At 36.2% G+C, this 26722-nt stretch overlaps 1 protein-coding gene and 1 long non-coding RNA gene across 7 annotated transcripts in view; one reads left to right on the top strand and one right to left on the bottom strand.

Annotated features, from left to right (window-relative positions):
• LOC112427362 (uncharacterized) overlaps positions 1-26722 on the top strand; it is a 137001-nt gene that overhangs the window by 4698 nt on the left and 105581 nt on the right. The window lies entirely within an intron of this gene.
• Positions 20085-26722, bottom strand: part of LOC105485445 (dihydropyrimidine dehydrogenase) — an 875814-nt gene continuing 869176 nt past the window's right edge. For 5 of the 6 annotated variants that reach the window (XM_011747801.2, XM_024793997.2, XM_071074711.1 and 2 more), the window contains 2 exons: positions 24692-24832; positions 20085-21513 (listed from right to left, as the gene is read on the bottom strand). In XM_011747801.2, coding sequence (XP_011746103.2) covers positions 21343-21513; positions 24692-24832 — 312 coding nt within the window. In that variant the 3' untranslated portion in view covers positions 20085-21342. Of the gene's footprint in view, positions 21514-21534; positions 21940-24691; positions 24833-26722 lie in introns of those variants that run through there. The other variant, XM_071074657.1, reaches the window with a different exon arrangement.

The following is a 26722-nucleotide window of genomic DNA, read 5'->3' as shown; positions in this document are numbered from 1 at the left end:
TTGAATCATGGGGGCAGCTACCTCCATGCTGTTCTCATGACAGTGAGTGAGTTTGCACAAGATCTGATGGTCTTATAAGGAGTTTTTCCCCTTTTGCTCAGCAATTCCCTTTGCTGCCACCATGTGAAGAAGGATGTGTTTGCTTCCCCTTCCACCATAATTGTAAGCTTCCTGAGGCTTCCCCAGCCATGCAGAACTGTGAGTCAATTAAATCTTTCCTTTATAAATTACTCAGTCTGAGGTATTTCTTCATAGCAGCATGAGAACGGACTAATATAAAGGCTCTACCTTCATCACCAAATCACCTCCCAAAAGCCTCATCTCCTAATACTATCTCATTGGGGGGTTATAATTTCAACATACGAATTTTGGGAAGACACAAACATTCAGCCTATAACAATTGGAAAGTATATGATTACTTTACAGGATACTGTCAAATTGTTTTTTAAAGTGATTGAGTGATTTTATATCTTCTTTTGGTGAATGTCTGTTTAAATCTTTGGCCACTGTTAATTTTCCTTTTTCTGGAGTTGTAAAGGTTTTAGAATTTTTCTTTTTTTCTGAAAATAAGTTCTCTGTTTTATGTTTGTATCACTCAATATTATGTAATATTTTCTCCCTGTCTTTGGCTTCCTCTTTACTTTCTTAATACTTTCTTTTAAAAATAAGAAGGTTTTATGTGATTGTATTTTTGTAAAAAGTAAAACATAGACATGCACACACCCCTTTGAAATACAGAAAAAACCTGGAAAGATGTACACATGGTAAATACCTCTGGGTAATGAAAGTGATTACCTTTAGGTGGTATAATTATAGTTCATTTAAAATTTTCTTTTTTTCCCCTAACTTTCCATAATATACATTAATTCCTTTTATAATTCAAAAAATATTATATATGATACATGAATAACATTATAATAATTATATGTATATATATCATTAAGTGATACTCTTCCTCTTGTTGATATTCTTAATGTGTCTTTCTTTCATCTTCGTATTCCTGGTGACTCTCTCAGTATCTGATAGAGCTGGTGCACAATACAATTTGGTCAAATTTATTTAGCAAATACTAATAGAAAACCTACTATGTGCCAGAGGAATGTACTGGGTACTGGGAATGCAAATTATATATGAAACTCTGATCTCGCAAATAAGTAATTTATAATTGGATAATCTCTCTATTGTCTATTCCTATTATAATGCCTTACTAGCTACTTGAAAAATGTGTCAATGAATGAAATGAAGAGATTATAATTGAGTCTTGTATTTCTTAGCATGATATTTTTTCCCAGTAATATTATTGATTTATTTGACAATGATTTTTTGGCTTATTTATTAGGGTTCAGCATGAACAATTCAAATAAATTGTCTGTACACAGGTTTTTGCCTGAAATGGCTGAATCAAGTGGGCTATTATTCTGAGGTCTCTGAAGAGCTGATGAATTTTAAAAGGAGAGGTATAGGGAGGAGTCTGGAAGATGAAAAGTTTTTCATTATGTTTTTCTTGGTGAGCTTATCTTAAATAAAAGTAGAGTTTGAGTCATCTGCCTGGCATGGTAACATTTTCCTTTTTATTAGAAGTGGTCAGATCAGATCTCAAGTTACTTAAGATTATCTTAATTATTAGCACGACTACAATCATTCTTTACATAGATGTTGCATATGTATTACTTGGTCATTAGAATCAGGACAACAGTGTCATACACATAATCAAATTGAATGATTTCATTCTCTGGCTCCAATCTCATGATACCATTAAATAATTTCCTGTGAAACATAAACTCCAAAATATTGGATATATTTTTGTTGGTTACAATGTTTGGTAACTGAGTATGATATTTTCAGCTATGGTTACTGTGTTTGAACCTTTTTCTAATAAGGACCAATAGAAACGGTGATTGCAAGAAGTCTCAAGACCTGTGAATAAGGAAAATAATTGTTCTTTCAGCAGATACATTCTAGTTACCTAGCCACTTGTGTGTAAATAGAAGAAATGAGGGGCAGAGAAATACTCTTGGATAAATTGAACATTGACTACCTTTTTAGTAGTGGAATGTCTTTTTTTATAAGCTAGTATTTGAAGGGCAGGATTTTTGCATGTTAAGCATTTATGACTGGAGATTAAAGCACATTTACTTGAATTTTATGGTAGCATTCCACAGGGTGAGAATTTTTGCAAGTGTTAGTTTCATTCTGAATTTTACTTCTATCTTCCGTTTTGAGGATAAATCATTACCTGTAGGTGGAAATATGTATCTTAACACATTTGGTAATGACTTTGGAGCAGGAAAAAAAATTTTTTTGAGTACAAACATAAAAAATTCTCATAATGTTTAGCTTTTCTAGACAGAAACATGTTTCTAGGAAACACAAGAGAGTTGTCTAACTATTGGTGAGTTCTGAACTGCTTGTTAACTTATGTTAAATTGAACTAGGGTAATCCTTTAATATGATCAATAAATTGCCCTATTACATTTACTAAACCTTTTTATTAGAGGTTTAGAGCTAGCTTGCTGGCTAGCTCATGGTCACTGCTTTAGTCCTTTTATAGGGCAACTGATTATAAAGTTCCTTAAAGCAAGAGGACATTTCTTACACTTTCCAATTTCATCCAGTAGTTGATGGGAACAGTGATAGAAAGTCTGTGGAGCCACCAGTGAACTTTGTCTGTTTTAGATCTATATAAGAGAACTCTGAAAGGGAGACAAATGTTTTTCATATGGTTAGAAATTGCTGGAATAAGTCAATCAACCACTTGGGGAAAGGTGGCTTCTATTGTTCTGCTATAGTTTCCTCTAAAACTTAATGATTGAAGAGAGTTCTTGGAGGGAAGAAGGAGTGATGTAGATTTCTATCTTCAATAATTAAAAACCAATAAGCTGGGACCAAAGTCTAACCCAACTGTAACATTACCATCTCACCAATAAAGTCAGGATTTGTTTAAGTTTCTAAGCTTGTAAATTTGTAAATTAACCTATCACTACCTCAATATCCTTATTTATAAAATTGAGATAATCCTAGTATCTATGTCATTGACTTATTTTGCAATTCCATGAAATCATGTAAATAAAGCTGTCAGGACAATGGCTGACACATAATGACAGAATAAGTATTAATAATTATTATTACTATTAGTACCACTGTTACTGCTATTATTTCCCACTTTTATCATTATTACTATTACTGATATCTCACCAATTCACCTCCGGGTCCCCATAATGTTTGGCAGTAAAATTTGTAAAATCAACAATGCTCACGCTTCATTATTGAAGAAAATCAAAAGGTAGCATTTCCCTTCTGGGAGAAAGCATCCTCAAACATTAGAGAATGTTGAATCTCACTAAAGGAGTAGAGGAAAACAGTTTAAGCCTTCTGGGCCTGCGACTTGGAGGCAACAAGTGCCATGGGAACCTATCTGTGCCTGAGCCAAGGTCCTGAGGCACAACAGTGTTTCCCACTGGGCTGAGATAGCACTAAAGATGAGCTAAAGTTGGTGATAATCAATTTACATATTTATTTGGCAGTATAGGTCCATGATCTCTTTTCCACAATTCTGAAATCTAATGAACTCCAAAAATAAAGAGGGTTTTTGGGGGTAGGGGCAGACATTTGTCAGTAAAACTAACTTGACCAGCACTCATTTGGGGGCAAAATCTGAACTGATGTGAGTGTACTGTACAGTCTTCATTAACCTTAAAGTGAATATTATATGCAATGATTCAGAAGCAGCAATGACATTGCATATGGAGTGCTCCCCTAGACCCCACTGGAGGTATATATAACGTAAAGCATATGCATTTTTTTCCCTAAAGTGTGAAAAATTCTGAAGTTGGAAACCCATGTGGCCTCAACCTTTGTGGGTAGGAATTAAGAACTATACCTATTCACAGATTTACTTTGTTTAGTAATGTGAGCAGACCCAGTGTCACCATCATTTCCTCCTCCAGCCTCCAACTCTGAATGCCTTCTCCTTGAGAGGTTGTCCCTGATAGAGGTAGAAGGCATCTGTCAGGGACAGATGCCTAGGCAGATAGGTAAGGGTCCTCGGCAAAACCCCACCTTCAAGCCTAAAACAGCCTGAAGGCTGAAAGACCAGATGAAACCTGTGACCCAGAGGAAGAACTGCCCCTGTTTGCTTGCTCTTTCCCGACTGATTCTTTCTGAATAGTCCCTTTCAACCAATTGAAAGTTACCTTTTTCTATACTACCTATGACTTCTCTGGGCGTGCCTCCTTGCACACTGGGAGAATAGGGTAAAGCTACCAGGAATTCACACCTTATGCTGGGGAGGAACCTAGCCTCTTCAGCTCATATGTGAAAGTCCTAGCACTCCACTGTGAGATGGGAGGCTGCTGGCCAGACCCCTCTCTTTGTTGAGAGCTCCCCCTTTACTTAATAAATTCCACCCTCCTCACCCTTCAATGTGTCCATGTACCTAATTCTTCCTGGTCTTGAGACAAGATCCTGGATTTAACTGAGCTAAAAAGCAGAAAATCCTGCATCGTCTTTCACCTCTACACAGAGCCCTGATGGGCTCCCAGAGAAAAGGAAGGCCATTGAACCAAGGTCAACAGCCATGACAGACTGTGACTTTTTTTTTTCCTGCACTAGAGAAAGCAGTCCCTTCTTACTTTTTCGAAGCCAGGGTCAAAATTTAGAGACTGTTTGGATGATTATAATTCAAACCGAAGGATAATCTCCCCAGTGAAATTAGACTATGAGCCCATGGACCTAGCACTTTTGGTTCCAGCAGGCCTTTGCATGTTGGAGATTTGATTTCTTCTCTCTCTCTGGTTTTCAGTTTGGTGTTCAGTTTAGCTGTCCTAGTGTGCTGACTCTACCTTGTCCTACTTCAGTTATGCAGCTAGCTTTTGGGACAGCTCTGGGGTGACTCTCTGACATTTCTTTCTGCTCATCTTCAAAATTAAATACCTCTGAGATTTAGGTTGGAAGATCAGTATTTACTGATCAAACCAGAGATATAAGGCCATGGTAAAGAGACAGAAGTTTCCTAGGCCTAATTAAGGCATGGATGCTAACAATGACATGTTTTACAAAAGAAATATTACACTGGAAGGGCATTCATTTAGTAATGAAATCCCGGAAATAATTTCAAATGACAGAAATTGTTAAAATACCATGGAGGAAGGGAACCTTGGTCATGGGAGGTGACTTGCCAGCCTCAGTGTTCTGGACTTTTGAAACTGATGTCAGCAAACCATCTAACCAATTTCCCTTGCTTTATTGCTGTGTTTTTTCTGCCTAGAGGAAAAAAATACACTGGTCAGAAGATGTAAGAATCCAAGCTCCTCGGTTGTTCTAGTTCTTGTTTCACGTTCTATTTATATAACCACGTTTGTGAATTCAGGTAGTCAGAGTTTGCCCCAAGGCAGGGAACTAGTCATGGTGTGTGTGTGCTAACAAGCCCTCACAACTGAGAGGCTGAGGCTGTCACCCAGAGAGGACTTTTTGCAGGCAGACATGGCTTCTCCTGAAGCAACCTGCCCTTGCTTCCAGAGGGTAGATAGGTGGTCAGGTGAAGCAGACAACAGGTGACTCCTCTTGTTGTGCATCTTTTACTAGAGTTTTTCTTTCTGAAGCAAAAACATCTATTTTAATACTCTTTATTTGTTTCTGAGGTTAGACTACATCAGGTTGACAACAATAAGTCAAATAAAAAATATTTACTAAGTATCTACTATTTTATCCACATTGCACCAGCCTTAGGGGCATGCAAAAGAAGCAAAGAAATGTTCCTGCCCTGGAGAGACAAATCTAACAAATTTTGCACAGGAAGAAAACATTTCTGCAGCAAAACCAGGGCAGATAAATGTGGTTGTTTTGACTGACAGTGGGGAGAATCTGGGTCTAACTCGGTTAAAGGAGAGAGAAAGAAAAGCATGAGTTGACATGTTAAGAGATTCTAAAAACTGTAAACAGAGAGGAAACGTCCAGGTCTACAGGGGACAGGCAGGCAACTGGAGATTATGACTAAGGCTTTGTGTAGGTGGTGGGATGGTCGGTTGACCTGGAGAACTCACGTCCTACTTAAAGGGGCAGTTGCTTCAGGCCTAGCTCAGGGGTTGGCAAATATTTCCTTGTAATGTGACAGATAGCAAATATTTATTCTTTTCAAGACTCTCCTGTCTCTGTTGCAACTCAGCTCTGCACCTCTGTTACCCACGGAAGCAGTCATTGACCACATGATTGCTGGATGGCTGTGACTGTGTTCCAGTAAAATTTTATTTGCAAGAACTAGAGGCCATGGTGTGGTCACCATAGTTTTCCACCCTCTGCTCTAGAGCTGATGGCTGTTGCATCTGAGTTTTCAAAGGGATTTAGAAGTCAAGATTGTGATGTGAAATATCTTGATTTTAACATGTTGAATTAAAACATGTTTAATGTCATCTGATACAAGCAAGATCCTTTCTATGACCTCATTTGCAACTAATTTGCATACTTTGGGTAAGATTTGATAGGATTTTAAAGCTAAGTAGGGTTTGATAACTGAAGAGGAGAAAGGAGGGTTTCTGAGAAGGATGAATAGCATGATATTTAAATTAGCTTAAATTCATACTGACATTGTTTGATTACCACAGCACCAATAGTTCAGCTTCTCTATCCATCTGAGCAGCCCTCACTAAAATCCAGCCCTTCTTGCAATAGCTTTAACTATGCTTTGTTATTCTTTGGATGAGGTTTTCTAAGAATCTATTGTATTAGGGAGCCCCAAATCTGTAATTTCCTTCTAATGAGGCCTGTTAATTTGATGATAGCATAATCAAATATAAACACCACCCTTCCTTGGTCTGTAGGGTGCTTCATAATGAGATGGATCCAGAGGGGCAGAGAGTTGCCAGACACATTAAAGAAACTGGTGTCCCTAACTAAGGAAGGACTTATTAATGATTTTAGTCCCAAAGGAAGAGACACACAGAAAATCTTCAGAAAAGAGAAATGGCGATGGTGAAATCAAAGCAACCCAGATGGCCTATAAACAGGCTAATTATGTAGAAGACCCAAAAGCAGCTCTGAAGTTTCTTTCCCAGCTGCCTATGGAGTCTGCCAGGTAGCCAGATGCTGGCAGGGAAAACGTCTTCCACAGGTCATCAGCAAAGTGGTGCTCCACATTAAAGCAAACGATAACCCCAGTACTTTCCTTTACGCAACAAAAGAATATTTCAGATCTTTACGAAAAAAATTCTAGAGAACTTATAAACCTCCATATTATTCAATGAATAAGAATTATGCTGATTGTTTTTGTTGCTGGAAAAACACAATTGCAGAATACCACATATGCTTCTGTGCATGTACATATACATATTATCAGAGTAAAGAAAGAAAATGATTCTGGGGTATCTTGTTAATAAGTTGTAATTTAGAGATAAACGGCAAAATATTGACGAATAATGTCATTTCATGTCAGTATTTTCTTTATCATCTTAGAAGTACCAAGCTCAAAGCTTGGGTCAGATGCTGAAATAAGATGCTGTGATTGAAAAGCTCTGCTCGTTCTTAAGCCTTCCTTATAGCCTTTGGGACACCTTCTGCCAGACATCTGAAGTTAGGTAGTGTAGGCCTTTGTTGCTAATTGAGTATGGTGATTTCAGCAATATCTGCAGAGAAGCCAGGTACTCAGATTCAGAATGGAAAACAAGATAGAAGAGTAAAAAAGGGCAGCGTGGTGGCTTTTTATTTAAAGCTAAAAAAATTAATTTAACTATGACCAGGATAATATCATAAAAGATAATGGGACTTGTGTTTCAAGAGAGACAGTTTCCTAGCTATTTTTTATTTTTAATAACACTTAAGATTTTCCTCTTCTTAATTGGAGGAATCTCCATCTTCCTCTGTGCTTTTATTCTTGATGTCTATTAATTATTGAGAATTGCATATGAGTGGAGACACTACAGGCATTATGCAGGTGTCATTTTAATTATATATCATAGGAAGAGAGAATCACTGTTTGTAGTAACTCTATGTTCAATATCAGGGCTCTGTTTGGAAACTTGAAGAAGACATTCCTAGCCAGCTCTTGCACTCTTTCGGGCTCACACATTGTTATGTTGCATTGCCACTTTCTCATGTATCTACCAGTCTCCATCACAGTACTATGCATTCCCTGAAGGCAGAGGTGGGGTAGTATGGAGTTTAATTCTAAATTTTCTTATGAGGAAAAGATTGGTCTTTTCATCAAATGGGCTGGTATATCTGGAAATCTACATGCAAATGAATGAAGTTGGATTCCTACTCACCATCTAAAAAAAATTAACTCAAACGGATCAAAAACCTAAATGTAAAGGTAAAAATATAAACAGAGGAAAGCCTTGGTGTAAATTTTGTGAACTCTTATTAGCTAATAGTTATTTAGATAAATTATACCCAAAATAAAAGTAACACAATTTAAAAAAGTAGATACATTGGGCATCATCAAATTAAAAACTTTGTGCTTCAAAGGACACTATCAAGAAAGTGAAAAGACAACCCACAGAATGTGAAACGTTTTTGCAAATCATATAGCTGATAAGGGACTCGTGTCTAGAATGTACAAAGAACTCCTGCAACTCAATAATAAGAAAATACAATTAAAAATAAGCAGTCAATATGAGTAGACATTTGTCTTAAGAATGGACAGAAAAGCCAATAAACACATGAAAAGATGCTCAGCATCATAAGCTGTCAGTAAAATGCAAAACAAAGCTACAATGAGATACCATCTCATGTCATTAGGATAGCTATGATCCAAAGTACAGATAATAATAAGTGTTGACAAGGATGTGGATAAATCAGAACACTCATTCCCTGTTGGTGGCAATGTAAGTTGGTGTAGCTGCTTTAAAAGACAGTCTGGCACTTCCATAAAAGGTTAAAAAGAGTTACCACATGACCCAACAATTTCACTTTTAGGTATATATTCAACAGAAATGAAAACAAATGTCCATAACAAAATTTGTACATGAATGTTCACAGCAGCTTTATTCATAACAGTCAAAAAGTAAAAACAACCCAAATATCCATCAACTGATGAATGAGTAAATAAAATATGTCATATCCATCAAATGGAATATTATACAGCCACAGAAAAAATGAACTATTGATACATGCTAATATATGAATGAGCCTTGAAAATAGTATGCTACACAAAAGAAGCCAGTCACAAAGTACAGTGGTAATATACACACTATACTGCATGATTCCATTTTTGAAATGTCCAGAATAGGCAAATCCATAGAGATCAGAAGCAGATTAGTGTTTCCCTAGGGTTGGGCAGAAAGGAATGAGGAGTGATTGCTAATTGACTTTCTTTTTTCGGTGTCATAAAAATGGATTCTGGTGATGGTTGCGTAACTCTAAATGCACTAAAACCTATTGAATTGTACACTTTAAATGGCTGTTACATGAATTACATCTCAATAAAGCTGTTACAAAGGATAATTTATTATGTACCTAGGCTACTACATGCCAGACTCTGCACCTGGCTCTGGGAATGCAAAGATGAATATGACAACTGCTTGTAACCTGATGCACTAATAGGCATATGCACAAGGAATAGAGATATTACCAGGAGGAAATGATTAATTCTTGCAGTTGGGGATATCCTCAGAGAAGAGGTACCAGCTGCTTGAGGTAATATTTGAAAAAAAAATTTCCACCAAGTGTGGCATGATTAAGAGCAATGCATTATGAGGAAGTAGCACATGCTAAGACATGGAGGTATTTTATACATTTATTTTGATATAATTTAGTTTTGAAAAAATCTATGCTACAAAAAGGAAAAAAAGAAGTTTTTAAAAGCACTTTGTTGGGCAATTGCTTTAGTATTGATGAAAGGTGGCAAGGACGCAAGTTGAGGTCACACATGTGGGATGGTGTGGAGAGTTGGGAATAAGCAAAGGGCATATTTATAGAGCCCCTTCCTGTTCCTACAGGTCTTGCCTCTCTTTGTCTGCACACAACCCTATAAGATCTGCTTACTCTTCTTCATTTTATTGACAAGAGAAATGAGGCACAGAGAGGTAAGGTGACTTCCCCAAAGTCTCAAATGGCCAATTGGCAGAGTTAGTATTCAACCTGGAAAATCTGTCTCCAGAACCTGAACTCTCAGCCACTAATCTTATTTTGAAGGCATTATTTCAGTTTTATATTTCCTGTGAAACCTGGCCCAAGGCCTGGCCCATTGCTGGACCTTGGAAAATGATTATTGTTTGAATAAATCCATGCTCTCCTGCCTGTTTATTTCAAAGATTCCATGCTAAGAAGCATGAAGCATAGGCATGAGCATAGGCAATCCCACTGCCTACAACTAGAGAAGCTGGAAATGGAGGTCCTGGCTTTCTGCTTCAGGACAGCTGCTTTTTTCCCTCCTTCATACTCTTTATAATGTCTAACCAGCAGATCCTACCATTCAGTGACACTAATCTGAAGAGTCAATATTTATTAATATTTAATGTTACATTATGAGTGTAAAATTAAGCTAATACTTATCAAGCAAATTCTACATGCAGGCACTGTGCTAAGCACTTTACATGCATTATCTCCTTTAGATCTCATGATAATGCTGAGCAGTTGATCCTTGGGAAAGTGTCATATTGATCAACAGCATGGATTTGGGAGCTGAACTGCATGGGTTCAGATCTTAGCTCTGCCATTTACCAGCAGTGTGGTGTGTGAAATCTGTTTAATATATCAGTACCTCAGTTTCCTCATCTAATAATAGTACCTACTTCATAAGATTGTTGTGATGGCTAAATGAATTATTGGCTGTTGAGTATTTGGAATAGTACCTGACCTGGTGACTGCTAAGTGTTAGCTGTTATCAATAATTTTCTTTCTACATCTGTTTACAACAGAGAAAAGTGAAGTTTAAATTATTAAGTACCTTCCACACAAAGACACAGCTAAGAGGCAGAGTCAGGACTCAAACACAGGGAATTTGATTCCAGAATCTGCATTCTGAACCACCTCCAGAAGATTCAGCTACCATGGTGTATAACCTCTGTGAAGCATCCTTTGTCTTCCCAGACGAATTTAAGTATGGCTTTATCTCTACCTTCATAGCAGCACGTTCAACATTTTATTAGAAGTGTAGAACATGGTATTTCTATATTTTCCCTTTACACAGTGGCTGGCATCTAGTAGGCTCTTAATAAATATACGTTGTTAGTCTAAACCCTATTGCTAAATATTTCTTCAATCCATTCCCTCCTCCCTAACCCTATTACTGCTGCCTTATTAGTCCAGGCACTCAAAATTTCTTGCTTGAGCAGATGTAACAGCATCCTAATTAGACTTTGTGCTGCCATACCCTGCACCATACCCGGTGATATGAAATAATCTTAGTGAGTCTTTTTTCTGTGCAACCAAAAGAATCTACAGTTTCCCAGCTGATAAAATTGATCCAAAAGCTAAATGTTTATACATATAGCACAATAATTTCATGATAATTTGGGCAGCCTTGCCACCTGAAAGTCCTTAATAATTGCTATTTGTTGAGTGTAGAACTCTCTCTGCTATTTAAAGCATGGTGATGAAGAGTGTTGATTTGTAAACACCAACGTAGAAATAGCTGACCTGATAGTCATATGCAAAATATGATTTGTTTGTTTTTTACTGTTGCTGTACCAAATAAGTCATCTTAAAATTTTAACTATATGACAAGTTCCATGTGGGTCTGTTTATGATCGTGAACATCCTCTTTAAGGAAGCTGTCTTGGTCCATTCAGGCTACTATAACAAAGTGGCATAGACTGAATGGCTTATAAACAACAGAAAGGTATTTCTCACCATTCTGGAGGCCGAGAGGTCCAAGATCAAGTTGCCTGTAGATTCTGTGTCTGGTGAGGGCCTATTTCTTGGTTCGTAGATAGCAACTTCTTTTTTTTTTTTTTTAATATATATATTTTTTAATTTATTTATTATTATTATACTTTAAGTTGTAGGGTACATGTGCATAACGTGCAGGTTTGTTACATATGTATACTTGTGCCATCACTTGGACTCAGGAAGGGGAACATCACACACAGGGGCCTATCATGGGGAGGGGGGATTGCATTGGGAGTTATACCTGATGTAAATGATGAGTTGATAGCAACTTCTTGCTGTGTTCTCACACCTTGTAAGGGGCGAATAAGCTCCCTAGGGCCTCTTTTATAAGGGCACTAATCCCATTCACGAGGGCTCTGCTCTTATGACCTAAGCATTTTTTAAAAGACCCCACTTCCTAATACCATCACCTTGTTGGTTAGGATTTCACCATGTGAATTCCCCCTTGCCATGGTATTTAATATATTCACAGGTTTCAGGGATTAGGAGATAGGTAACTTTGGGGGCAGTGGGGCGGGGAGCATTATTCTGTCTACCATGCAGAACAATAAAGATAATATGAACTTTCAGCTACAGGGGTTACATGTGGCCTGAAAATAAAGCCGCATAAAGAAGAACAGAGAGATGAAGAGAAACAGTTCTGATGATGCCACTGTTTGAAATTCTGAATTCAGTTAAAACTTCAGTGAACTCTATTCCTGGGCTTTTAAGTTATGTGAGGCAATAAAATTCTTTTTTCTTTTCCTAAACCAGTTTGAGTTGGTTTTCTGTCACTTGAAATCAAACATCCTTATTGATATGGGGCAGGAAAGAAAAGGAAGAGGTAGGGGGGAAAGAGAAGAAAGAGTTCATTGCAAATTTAATGATCAATCCTAAGCAAATGCGAGAAGGCTGAAGCGGTTATACATGTAGAAGGCAGAGAAGATATGAACTTAGGAAGAGATAGAGTAAATTTTAGACATATTGAGTTTAGGGTTTGTATACGAATATACATTGTATTTGAATAAAATATGCATTTGTATTCAAATATATACATATAGGTTTGGGTTTCAGAGAAGTCAGGATGAAAGAAAGATTTGGGAACGTCTAATATTTTTCCCTTTATCTTTAATATGTATGTTTTTATCTATGGTGTTCTTGATTTTCTAGATCCTTGGATTCCTATACTTCCATGTTCAGCAGAGGAGAACATAAAGATATCATATTCTTGTCTTTAAGAAACTTTCAAAGTTTTAAGGGTTAGCTCATATTTATACTGTGATGGAAAGCATTGTTATTGGCCATAATTGTTGGCAAGACTGTGTAGTGTGATAAAAATTACTCATGCTCGTAGTCTCAAAAGAGAAAGAGAAAATGAGGTTACTGTTTCCCCCCACTCCAACCACATATGCTGGTTGAAGTCTCATTGAAACATCCTAGCCAATAAAAAAGAAAAGCAAGATGTGGTCTCCCAAATGTTGCAAAACTGAAGTGGAGTGTAAAAATATTATGATTTGTTTTCTACAGTCCTATCCCAAATCCCCCTTTCTACCTATTTTCCTCAAAAGCTGCTCTTCTAAAATTGAGGAAATAAGCATCTTTGAGTTTCCTGCCTGAAGACATAAATCAAATTGAAAGGTTCTTATCTTCCACTCAGGTTCTTGTGCTTCCAAGAAAAAATATGCAGACTTAACCTTTTCATTCATCTTAAATTTTAACATACATGTATGTATGCACACTCATGGATGTGTATATGCATATATATTAATATATTTGGTTTTTTATTATTGACCAAATACCTAGGTTTCATAGAGATGGCTACCATAGAAGGCAGGAAAGATGAATAAGCCAACATGATTAGTAGGCAGGTAGATCTCATTTTCAGTAGAAACACATAAAGGAAAATTACTGGTGAGAGAGGAGGTCTTGACCCATATGTTGATTAATGCAAATCTTTGAAAACTGCCAGCAGCGTATAAAGTTGAATGCATCAATGGTAGTGGAATAAGGAAGGCAGGGCCACAGAAAGACAGAAACAGACAGAAACAAACACCAAGGCTCTTGGTGCTTGCAGAATACAGCATATGAAAAAGCACGATATAAATTCTGTAAACAAATAACTGCACAGATTCATAAATCAATATGACTCACTACTATAGACTATTTGCCAGTGACAAAACAACTTGGATTCTTTTATCATGTATAAGTTTATAGTGCGTACTAGAAGAATAGTTAATAAAAGACAGTATCAAAGTTTATAAATGCTCTAGATCAGCTAATGAAAGGTTAACACACTCAACAAGACAATCAGCCATGCTTGTTTCCAATGCAAATAGCACTATCCAATTTAAAGACGTCATCTGTAATTTTAAAAATTTAAGCAGAAAGTCCATATTAATTAATAAAAGATGTGTCATATTAATTAATGCTACCATATTAACTAATAAAGGGGAAAACTACAGACTACAGGAACTTCCCAGAACCATTAAGGGTCCAGTTCAAATTTTCACCCAGCAGGCAGTTTGCTGAATTGTGCGCATATGTGAGTAAGTGGAAAATGTTACAGCTTTGGGTAGATAATAGTGTGTCTAATGGCTTTCCTATTAATTGGATTAACTTCATAGGATAGAAGCAGACCAGATCCTGCCAGGTAACATACTCATTCCTAAGGGCAGTACCTTTCAGACAATATTATTACATGATTTTGCCAGCCCATTTGCTGGTAACCTAAGACCATGCAAAAGTGAAAAACGCATCTCCAAATATCCATGTTACAGCAAAGTATCTAATGCTCAGAAAGATTATCTGACAAAGGGCATTGCCTGAAAATCAAGTCAACTTAGCTTCATTTCCAAATACAGTTCCAATTAAACATGCCAATTTATGTAAGTCATTTATTTGCTTTGTCTTTTAATATCCTTTTCTAAAAATATAGAAAGAACCAGCTTATAGAATTATGGAGGTAAAATGAGATCATTTAATATTTATATATTTTCATATTTGTATACGAATATATAAATAAATATGTTCATTTTAATCACATTCACCTTTTCAATTATATGTATGTTATATTTTATTACTAAGCTCTTTTATTTTTGACAGAATTGGTTAACTTACTCGCTTTTTTTTTTTTTTGAAGCAGAGTCTCACTCTGTTGCCCAAGCTGGAGTGCAGTGGCTCAATCTTGGCTCGCTGCAATCTCCGCCTCCCAGGTTGAAGCAATTCTCTTGTCTCAGCCTCCCAGGTAGCTGGGATTACAGGCATGTGCCACCACGCCCAGCTAATTTTTGTATTTTTAGTAGAGATGGGGTTTCACTATGTTGGCCAGGCTGGCCTCGAGTGCCTGACCTCGTGATCCACTCGCCTCGGCCTCCCAAAGCGCTAGGATTACAAGTGTGAGCCACCGCGCCTGGCCAGTTAACTTACTCTTAGAAAAAGTCTTGATCTTGTCATTGCATGGAATGAAAATCTTTTTTTCATGGAATGAAAATCTTTTTTTTCCAGATTGCCATTACAAATGTTAGTCTAGGAAGTCATACTATCAGTTACTACTATGACCATCTGACTTTGAGTCTAGCAAATGTAGATTTTAGTTACTGGCCTTTATCTTTTAAAATTGTATTTGAAATTTCTATGCTCCTGAACAACAGTAATTATATCTAACTTATTAAGTGTATGGCTATTATCTTCTCCATTTTATAGATGAGGAAATTGAGCCTGAGCACTGTAGTTAATGTATCCAAGGTCAGCAAGTGACAGATATGGATTCTACTCTCCTGTGTGTAAGGTGAATAACTATTTTCATATTAGTAGGAAGTTTTAAGAGACTCCAGTGAAGACAGGGATCATGTACTGTGGACTGTATAGTGAGTGATTGTAGTAACAGGTTTAAGTATAAACTCTGCCCTTGGCAATGTATGGTCTTGGGAAAATCACAGAAATTCCTAAGCCTTGTTTTTTCATCTGTGAAATGGGGCTAATAATCTCTACCTGACTACATTTCTGTGCAGTTAAATGAGCTGTTTCATTACATTTCAATTTCGGCATTTTTTTTTTGGTCAATGAAGTTTTAAAACAAAGCTAGAAGATTTTTTTTTCTGCATTATAAACATAGGATTTATATAAAAATTCTCAAGTATCTACAAGTAATTTATTTCTTGACATTATACAAAGTTAGCATAACATTTTAAGCCATTTCATTGTGTTGACAAAGCTCTACCATAAGTATTTTATAAGATAAACTTGTGATGGTGTCATAGGACAATATAACATCTTAGTTACTGTTTTCTTATTATTGAAACTATCTATTTGTTATAAAGTATAATTTGATTAGATGAGTTCTGATATAAACATTTTTTAACTGAATACATATTAAAAATTGTATTTAACTCATTATTAATGAAGGAGCCGTTAAGATTTACAAATAGTCCCAGTATGAACATTTTTAATCTTAAAAATACATGGGACAAAATATGAAATATATTCAAAACATTTTTTTAAAGTGTTTCACTATAGGATGTTTTTAAATAAGAAACATAGTAATTGAATACTTATTCATTTACTAGTCACTATTTTCATTTTATCTGCACAATAACCTTAACATTAGGTGGTACAAACTATTTTAATACCCACTTTACAGATTAGGAAGTTGAGGTTTGGATGTCTGAGGTGACAAGCAATTAAGTGGAAGCAGGGTATCAAACTCCAAGTAGATACTAATCCTCAAACTTTGGGGGTAAGAAAGGTCACATATAGTTGGAATAGTAGTGAGAGGCCTTCCTAGGAGGGTCTTGAATTCCATTTTAATTTGTTAAAACATGGAGAAATCTCGAGGGTTTTATAACATGGAGAAATATGATAGGATATGCATGTTGGCAAGCAATCTAGGAGAGTGCTGGCATGAGTGGGAGTGAGATATTACTACAAGAGCTGGATAATGCATAATGGAAGAATGAATCATGGCAGTGTGTACAATGGAAAACTGGAGAAAGCCTTAGGAGGTGTTTTAGAGGTAAAATTGTTAGACATGGTAACTAAATGGATGTGGGTATGGAACAGAAAAAGTAGGGAAATAACTATTTTGATATTGGAATTAAGCTAAAAATATTTAAATACAGCAAGTGCTCAGGTACTCAGAAGTCTAACTTAAAGGTATAGATGTTGGCATTAACTGTACAGAAAAGGTGATAACACCAGTCAGAGTGGGAGACGGGGAAACATCTCAAGGAACATCTTGCAGATTGCTTCTGGTTCATGGTTCCTATAGATTTTAACTATTGTCTTTTACTATCCTACCTCAGTTTACCTTTGTAGTCATTTAAGTAACTCAGGCTCTCCAATCTCTTGACCTTTAAAATTGCTGTTTCATCTCTGGAACACACTCTCTATTTTTCACGTGATTGGTTCCTTCCCATCCATCAGGACGTACCTGCCCATGCTAGGAGGAATAAGTGCCTTCCTCCGCTCCATCTCAGGAGTTGTTGTTACTGTCAGAGCACTTACCATAGTTTGCAGTTAATTTATTTGCTTGATTTTTGTATCATCCACTAAGATGCACTCCCAGTAAGGCAGGAGACACGTTTGTCTTGTCCATAGTTGAATCACTATCAACTAGGAAGTGCTTGGCATAAGGAAGATACTTAATATTTTTGAATGAGTGAACAAAGTGCTGATTCTGATTTCCTGAGGGATTCTAGTGTGATCCAAACCTGTCTCTCTGTCTCCGCCTTACTTCCAACCACATGTTCCTTTTGTCCCAGCTAAGTCAAGCTTTTGTGGTTTTCCGAACATTCCAGACTTTTCAAATCTCTGTGCTCTCTCTTGTTTTCACTGCTTGAGGTGTCCTTCTCTTGTTACCTATTTAGGAAATTCCTTTATGAGCTCCAAACTTGGCTTGTCACTTGGTTAAGAGAGTATGCCTTTGATGTCCCTGCTCTCGGGATTGCTTTCAACACATGTTACATACTATACCCTGTACATTAAGCACCTTGAAGCTAGGGAGTACCATGGTCTGAATGTGTCTCCTCAAAATTCATATGCTGAAATTTCAATATCCAAGGTGATAGTATTAAGAGGTGGAGCTTTTGAGAGGTGATTAAATCATGAGGGTGGAACCCTCCTTAATGAGATTAGTGCCCTCATAAATAGGCCCAAGGGAGCCTGTTCACCCCTCTACCATGTGAGGACACAGCCATAAGGTCCAATCTCTGTACCATAAAGCAGGCCCTCACCAGACCTCAAATCTACTGGCAACTTGATCTTGGAATTCCCAGCCTCTGGAACTGTGAGACATATTTGTTGTTGTTGTTGTTCGTTTGTTTTTTTTGCTGTTTATAAGCTACATAATTTATGATAATTTGTTACAGCAGTCTTAACAGATTAAGACAAGGAGCATTCATCATTCGAGTTCACATCCTCAGTCCTTAGTCCAGTGCTTGGTTCATTGTATAACAGTTGCTTCATAAATATTTGTTGAATGAATAAATGGTTCGTTGAACAAAAGAATGAAGGCACATAGCATATTAGACATAACCAAGGGCATCTACAAACATATCTAAACAGTTATATGACCTGGAACAAGTTAGACTCTTTAAGCCCCTATGTCTTCATTTTTAAATGGAAAAAAAAATAGCACTTACCTGTGATCCTTACGACATTCAAATATAATAGTATTAGTCATGTTGTATTAGTCATGATTGTCCAGAGAAACATGACTGATACATTTTATTTATTTAGTTAGTTTAAAAATTCATTTATTATTTTAAGGAATGAACACACATAAGTTTGGAAGCTTGATGAGTCCCAACTTTGATAGGGGAGGCCTGCAAGCTGGCCTCTTAGAAAAGAGCTATAGTTCAAGTCCAAAGGCAGTCTGATATACAACCAGAAAGAGCCAGTGTTGTAGATGAAGGCTGAAGGCAGTCTGCTGAAGAATTCCTTCCTGATGGAGGGAGGTCAGCCTTTGTTCTAGCCAGGCCTTCCAGTGGTTGGATAAGGCCCACCCACATTATGGAGGGCAATTTACTTTACTCAGAGTTCACTAATTTACACGTAAATCTAACCCCAAAACACACACCCTCACAGAAACATGAAGAATAATGCTTGATCAAGTGTCTGGGTACTGCGGCCCAGCCAAGCTGACACATACAATTAATTATCATATATGTAGAACATTTAGTACAGCTTCTCAGACATTCGTTAGGAAGTGCTCACTAACCACACTCTCTGGTCTGGTCTTATGTCCCCAGTCATGTCTGCAGGTAAAGTGCCATGAGAATGTGTGTGCTAGGGTCAATGGCTCCTGGTGTCTTGCTGGATGGGAATAATATGGTTTTCATTCTTCCTTATTCTGAGTCTCTCTGTAAACAACACATGTAAAATTGAGTTATGTTTTCTACAAACAACATGGATAAGAAACACTTCTTGGTATGAAGTAGAAAGTGAATACAACAGAAAGAAATGTGTGTAAGGAAGAAACTTGTATAAAATCATGGATTGCCATGGCCTAACACTGGTCACTTGTAGTTCCCCAAAGTAGTTAAAGAAAACAGCTAAAGCATTTTGCCCTTTCTTTCTCAGAAAAAAATGCAAAGGTCACAATTATTTCTTTAATCTCAATCAAGGAAATTTCTGCCTGGCATTTGGCATTCAGTATCTTGAAGAGGATTCAGGTGTGTACATGCATGGGATATCTTTCATAATATTCACAGAAGGCTACTAAACTCCCAGAGTGAAAAACTCTCATCAGATTGAGGTAGGGGGTAAGACATTATGGCATCCACGTACCCCTGGTAAATCTCTTTTCTAGATTACTGGAACTGTTTTCTAAGTGTTGCCAACTCCAAAAGTTAAAATCCCCCACCATGACAAGAATGCAAAGAGAGTCAGTTTATATGAGTCAATAATATCACATAACTATCTAAGCAGTAATATTAAGTGAGATGTGTACTTCCTATAGTGAGACTGGCACTTTCAGGCAGGCAGACAGGCTTCCACTTTCCATTTGTCCCTGCCCATGGGCCATTGCAAGAATCCTGGCCTGTTCCCAGTAAAAGATGCCTTTTGGCAGAGTAAAATCTAATTCAGTAGGTAAAGCTGGGTAAGAAGGACAGGAAGTGAAACATTTGAGTAATTACACTGCCTTCACCCTCATTTTACTTAAACTATCATGGGTTTTATATTTGGATGGAATGCTCTATAGGACTAACCCAAAACTGCTCTATTTCAAAATCAAAATGGTTTATATGAAATTGCATTTGCAAAAGAGGCAGCAAAAGACCATGTTTAAAATGCTTTATGATATTTTATTTGACATTATTCAATCACACAGGTTTTGTGGCAACTATGCATCTCTAAAAGTGCATAATCAAACATTTATTTTTCCAGCTCTTGAATTTGTCATAGAAATAAGCCATAGATTGTTACTTTCTGATTTACTACTTATAGATTCATATTGAAGTATGCCATGAAGAGGAGACAAATGAATTTATATGACACTATTTACTGATTACGAAAATAGAGAAATACAAAAATGCTATCTAATAATATATTTCTTTTTTATTCCATTACTTTTGAAATTAAACATAAACACTAAAATAGAGAGTAGTCAAACTGATTTGGCACATTTAATATATATTACCAATATTATATTTTTCATTCTTGAATAATGAAGCACATGATTCAGCATTGCATACTTTGGGCTTTGTTCAAACATTAGTCGCTATAATCATGAAGGTGACTATTAAAACCAGTCAGGGCAGGTGTGCGCACAGCAAAAGAGTGGCTTTCACCAGGCTCTATCCTATAATCTCATTTTGTTAGGAACATAGTTTAAAGAGAAATGCCATTGAAAGAGGATGAGTTTGGACACCCATCTCACGCATGAGTAGTGAATGGTATTTAGTTAGTGAATATTCTCACCATCCTCTATCCAACACCAAAAAGAAGCAATTTCAGCGAAGGAGATTTTACTTAATAAAGTTCTACAAACCCAATCTGAGGCTTTCTTTTCCTGTCATAGCAAATAATTTTTTGACTTTCTTCCTTTGTACTTTATGGAGCTAATAACATTTTCCTAGAAACAGCATTAAAATTAAAGGTAATTTTTAATGATAAAATGTTTCCTTGGATAGATTTTCTTGTATGCTAAAGTGTACTTTGTTTCAAAATGCTTAATTTCATTTACAATTAGAAGTCAAACATGGAGCACAGCATAGGGCAATTTGGAAATTGTCACACTAATTGCCACAAAAAAGTTAATTTTTCACATAAGACAACTGGCGGTGAACATCCAATTAACTGCCACAGTTATTTAAATACTAGCCTCAGAAAAGAATTATTCTATCTTATGACCATTAATTGAATGGTCATTGACATGAGACATTTTTTACACTTACAGATGTATTTTGAAATTACATATTTTTATTTAGAAAATATATATTTGTTTTAATTTGGAAAGAGCTGAACACAAGGATCATGATTTTAAAAGATCAGCGTATGTAGGTGACATGGAAGTTCACGGCAACTGTTTCACAAATCACCTTAACACACCGGATCCACAGATAAGGGTACGCCTCTCTTTGGTTCATAAGGTGTTGTCCTGGAAACCATTTTGATGCAGTCGACAATAGGGCAGACACTGAGACACAGAGTACAGCCTGTACAAGTGTCAGTAATGGTGGGCAGGTGGGTTTCTGGATCAAACCGTATAGCCTGCAAACAGAAGTAGAGGGTATTGATGTCACTGACCACAAAGGTCAAGAATGTCCCCATTTTAGCATCAACATTTTTCTCTGCCGCAGTGGAGCTGCACTGAGACAACGACGTCCAGCTCTGTGGTGCAACTATAGCAACAGTTGAGCTGACAGAGGAGCAAAAAAAGAGCCAGAAAAGAAATCCTTTTCAATTAAAAACGCAATGTTTAAAATTCCTTAGGGGTATTTTTCTTCATTGTGTGAGGAAAATATGTCATAACATAGTCACTCTCTAGTTTTCTTTGTTCTGTGCAACGTTCGGGTCTTTCCAGTTCTACCAGGATGGGGCGTCTTCTACCTGTGGATTTTGGGGGACTTTCACACGTCCTCCTCTTCCTCTTCACACTCTTTGTTCTTGACAGCGGAAAAGTGTTACTGTCAGATTCTGAGGCAATGAATACATTTGTTTGGATTTCAAATAATGCATGTAGTTCTTAGAAGAAAGCAGCAGAAAAAAATTAGCTTAACAGTCAGCTTTGAGTTTTGAAGATTTCCAAGCTGACTAGTCATTGTCCACCACGAAGGGGAAAAAGCACTGAATGGAGAGCCAGGAAAACTGGTGTCCAGTCCTGGCCCTGACACTACTGAGCCCAGATTACCACAGCCAGGCCTCCAGCTCTGAAACGGCTTAGGATTTTGAGAAATTTTACAATATTCCTTCCCCCGTCTTCCTCTATTCCCTCCCTCTCTTCCTCACTTCCTTCCTCTCTCTTTCTTTCCATGAAGCAATGTAGAATAAGCAATTAAAAATACCTAGTGTGAAATTCAGGATTGAGATTTTTTTAAAAAAAGATATGATGATTATTTTCCCATTAAAGAGACACATTTCAATAGTGAAAAACGACATGTAAGACCTCAGCGGAAGTTACAGAATTTCTATCTAGGACAGATTTCAGGGCAGCTATGTAGGGGTGGATCATGGTGTTGGAGGGGATTTAGGAAACTTGCCCGGCAGTCTCACTTGCAAAAAAAAAAAAAACAACAAGAGTTTTACTCAGACTGTGTACTACTTTGAAGTGACTAAGTTGGGGCTGAGGAAATTATAAGGGACGTTAAGTGTCTCTCCACCCCCAAGGTACCCCTTGAGGCCAGGTCTACAAATCTTACATTTTCAAGTAATTGCATTATTCTGATTTTTTTTCCTGTCTCATTCTCTAATGTTGTAATTCAATTATATATGTATGTGTGTGTATATATATATAATATATATATAGTTGTTTAAAAAATTCCCTCCTCCAAATGAAGCTACATGCAACTATATTTTTTCCTCTTTTATGCACACATAAATGAAAATAATATTTTCACAGTAAATCATGATAGTTGCTTAATATTTTTTAAAAGTCTGATCTTTAAGGAAATAAACATATATTTCAATAAGAACTATAGCTATAGCAAGTCATAAGAATATTTGTCCACACAAATTGGTGTTATGTTTTGTAAAACAACATTTTAAGGTACTGTTTGGATGAGTAAAAATGATTTCTCTTTCTTATGTACTCTTTCATATAAATGGAAACTCAATGAAGTAACTGATAAAAATTAAGACTAATGCTTAGAAATACAGTTTGAAAATCTGCAAACACATAAAACTTTATGTTCAATTAAAAATTTTGGTTTTCTATTTTTATCTTCTGAGACAGAAGAATCAAAGAACTTTCGAAGTCTTTTAACATCCATAATTGTGATTTTCTTTCTTATTACTAAGAAGGTTTTTACTAAAGTTGTACCAAGTCTAGAATTCCACGGTGGGAGCCATTAAGTTCTAAGATTTAAGACATTAGAGAGCTGATGCTATGATAGTTATAGGACTTTCTGATTGATCTCTGATTGGTTAATTAGAAAGATGACATGAAAGTAAATGTGATATGGTTAGCACTTTCAAAACAACTGTTAAGACACCTGTTAGCTAGAAAAAAAGTGATGAATTGAGTAAAAATTTGGTGCAGAACTGGGAAACTAGGAAGAAAAATTAATAGTTTTTTAAAAATTAAAATATGTCTGTCATAAGAATATGCAAAATACCACCATGAGCAGTATGGGATCTGCCCCTCAGTTGAATAAGGTACATAAACTTCTCTTTTTTAAAATGGGGACATTTCATTATGAATTTAGAACATTCCATTGATCATTTCTTAAAAAGATCTGTTTTTACTTATAGCTTGAAAAATACAATGAAAATAATATTGTATAGTTTTTAGCAACTTTGAACAGTTTGGTAGTTTTCCAAAACTTTAAAATTGTCTTTCTCCAAACTCTTTATCATAAGAAATTCTTTTACTTTCACAATAAGTCAGGGTTTTGAGAAGAAACTTATGTTTAAAAGCATTGTTATGATCATTTTTTTCATCCATTTCTAAAATTCAACTAGTTAAAAGTCATAGTTGTGCCAAACTCTTTAAAAACCAGCAGGTTATAAATATATAGGAAGTAAATGAAGAAGCAAATTATAAGTCAAAGAGAAATTCACAGAATGTGTTTTCAAGAGAATAACCCACTAGAAGGAGTCAAATCCCCAATTTCTTTTCTTTTCTTGTTTTTTCCCCCTCCATGGTAGACGCTCTGCTGAGGACTGAGGAGCTGGAAAGTAGCTATGGCTCTCTTCATGAGGGAAGAATACATCTCCTTGGCTTTTCTAGCTTCACAGGAATTCCTGGGACCAACTTACACAACTAGTTGGTGGGAACGTGCTTCTTTCTGACTGTAGTAAAAGCCTAATCAATACTGAATGGAAGAGAACTCTCTTTTGGCAAAAGGAATCATAGCCTTTCAGAGTAATGGCCATAAATGGTCATTCTTTTCCCTTTCTTCTGTGTTAAAGCATAATGCTTTCCTAGTATTCATAATTTTGTGTGCATTTCTCTTTTCAGTTGGATTTTTCTCTCTAATGTTGTGGGTGATGAAATGATATAAAAATAATTCTGTGCATTAAATGCTGGCATAGTTAGTAAAAATTACAACTTTCCTTTTAAAAAAAGACCATAGTACAAGGGTGACAGGACAGAAAGACGTACTGTTGCAGAAGAGCAATATTTGGCACCACCGGTTTAAATTTCACACTTAGCAACAGAAAATGCTTTCTGCCACAAAAACCGGAAGAAACATGTCTCATAGCATGCTAATTCCAGCAGGATTCTTACCTGGTAGCCCGAATCATTACAGGTCATGTAGCATTTACCACAGTTAATACACATTTCTTCATCGATCATAGCCACAACTTGCTCTACGTTGCTCAATTCACCAAATGTTCCAAGGTACTGCAGTGCTTTTCCTATTACATCCTAAAAATAGCCACTGAATTACTTAGCAAGCTCATTTTAAAACATTTTCATGTAATAATTAATATCACTCAGCATTTTCCTGTTTTTATACAATGTTGCATTATATTAACTTGGGAGACTTTGGATAGCATAATTCTCATAGATAAGCTTTTTATGATAATTATAGCTTAAATGTTTGTATTCTGAAAGATGGGCAATATGCATGCCTAGCTTAGAAATACGAGACCTAATTAACTGCATTCAATAGGTTTTTGACTGGATAATTGAAAACAGCATTTCTGTGGACAGAAAGAATAAATGACACCTGTTTGAGTTGTTATGGCTTACTTTTTTTCATTCTTGGACCTTGAAGGACTAAAAAGTAATGCAAAGTGACAAAGGGTAATACACTATGCTAGAAAATTAGACTGCTTATAATGAAGGGAATACGAGTGTGAATGTTATGCATTTATTTCACTGTATGTGGATTTTAGATTTTAATTTAAAAAGTGCTTTGATAGAATACTCACCTGTCATGTCTTGAAGAGTATATAACACTATTTAAAAATTCTAATTTATGTTAATTGATTAGGTTGATCCAATAGTTAAGTCAGATGCTCTTTTACTTTTAAAGAACTGGAATTTTCTTCATTCACCATTGAAGATCTTTCATGTGGTTACACATTGCTTTGTTCTTCATACTAATTGGGAGTGTGCTTAATATGTTAAGCACAGAATATGTTTCATCAACGATAAGAAACACTTTGCTTCATAAAACAAAACAAAAGAACGTAGCAATGTCAAATTAGCATGCTGTCAAGATTTTTGCTTTTGTTTTTAACTATTAACATGAGAATCTTCTTTGAATTCAAGGTCCATGTTCAAGGAGGTTTGACTCTTACTTAAAATCATCTTTCCATATTCTCTTTGGCATTGCATTTTCTGCTCTTCTTTTTATAATCTTGCTTACTCTTCTTTACTTTTTTTTTCTATTTGATCTCTAAATTACAATATACTCATTATAATGGAATTTCAAACTGAGACAAAGTTTACATTTTTATACAGTTCCTTTGTGTATCTCTCAAGTGATAAGATGCTGGAAAACTTCCAATATTGTCTTCCCTATTTTCTTTATAATGTGTTGAAGTCATTATTTCAACTACACTGCAGTCTGTTTGTAGGTGGGCACTTGATATCCAAATCAATATCTCCATTTTGAAATGCTTCCATAAACTCAAGATCTACATTTATCAGCTGCATAATGAGCATTGTCATTAGAGATTGGTACTTCAAATTCTCTACTCACTGAACTTATCATCAACAACATGAACTGGGTCTTCCTTTGTATTTCTTTAGTTTTGTGAATAGTGTTAGGATGTTTCCAATCATGGAGTCTTGGAATTTCACTACACAACTTGCTCCAGTATCTCCTATTTGTCATCAAGTCCAGGTTCTGGATGTGCAATATCTTTTGAATCCTTTCCATGTTTACTGCCATCTTTAAACGTTATTAATGAATTTCTCATTATTTTTGATGCCATTGTAAGAGACTACTTGATAAGTTTCATCCTCACATTCTTCCTTTCCCATTCTACCCTGTGCAATGCCGCCACCTTAATCTAGAATGTAAGACACAGACTAAATTTCTTACTACCTTATTCAAAAAATCTGTTGAATTAGGCACAGGCTTACCACACTGGCATTTAAGGCTTTCTGCAAACATGTCTTTTTCTGTCTTATTTCTCAGTTTCAAACACCATGCACTTCAGCTACACTGGAGGACACACTTTTCAACTGACCCATCTGAGGTCGAACATTAGGTTAAGTCCCCTGTCTAAAATACCTTTCATTCCTAACTCCACTTTGCAAAATCCTAAGCATCCCTCAAAGACATCTCAAATGCCACTACTT

Source organism: Macaca nemestrina, chromosome 1 (genome assembly GCF_043159975.1).
Source record: "Macaca nemestrina isolate mMacNem1 chromosome 1, mMacNem.hap1, whole genome shotgun sequence".
NCBI classification, from domain to species: domain Eukaryota; kingdom Metazoa; phylum Chordata; class Mammalia; order Primates; family Cercopithecidae; genus Macaca; species Macaca nemestrina.
Note: the sequence above shows the minus strand (reverse complement) of the source record. Positions and strands in the feature narration are given on the sequence as shown.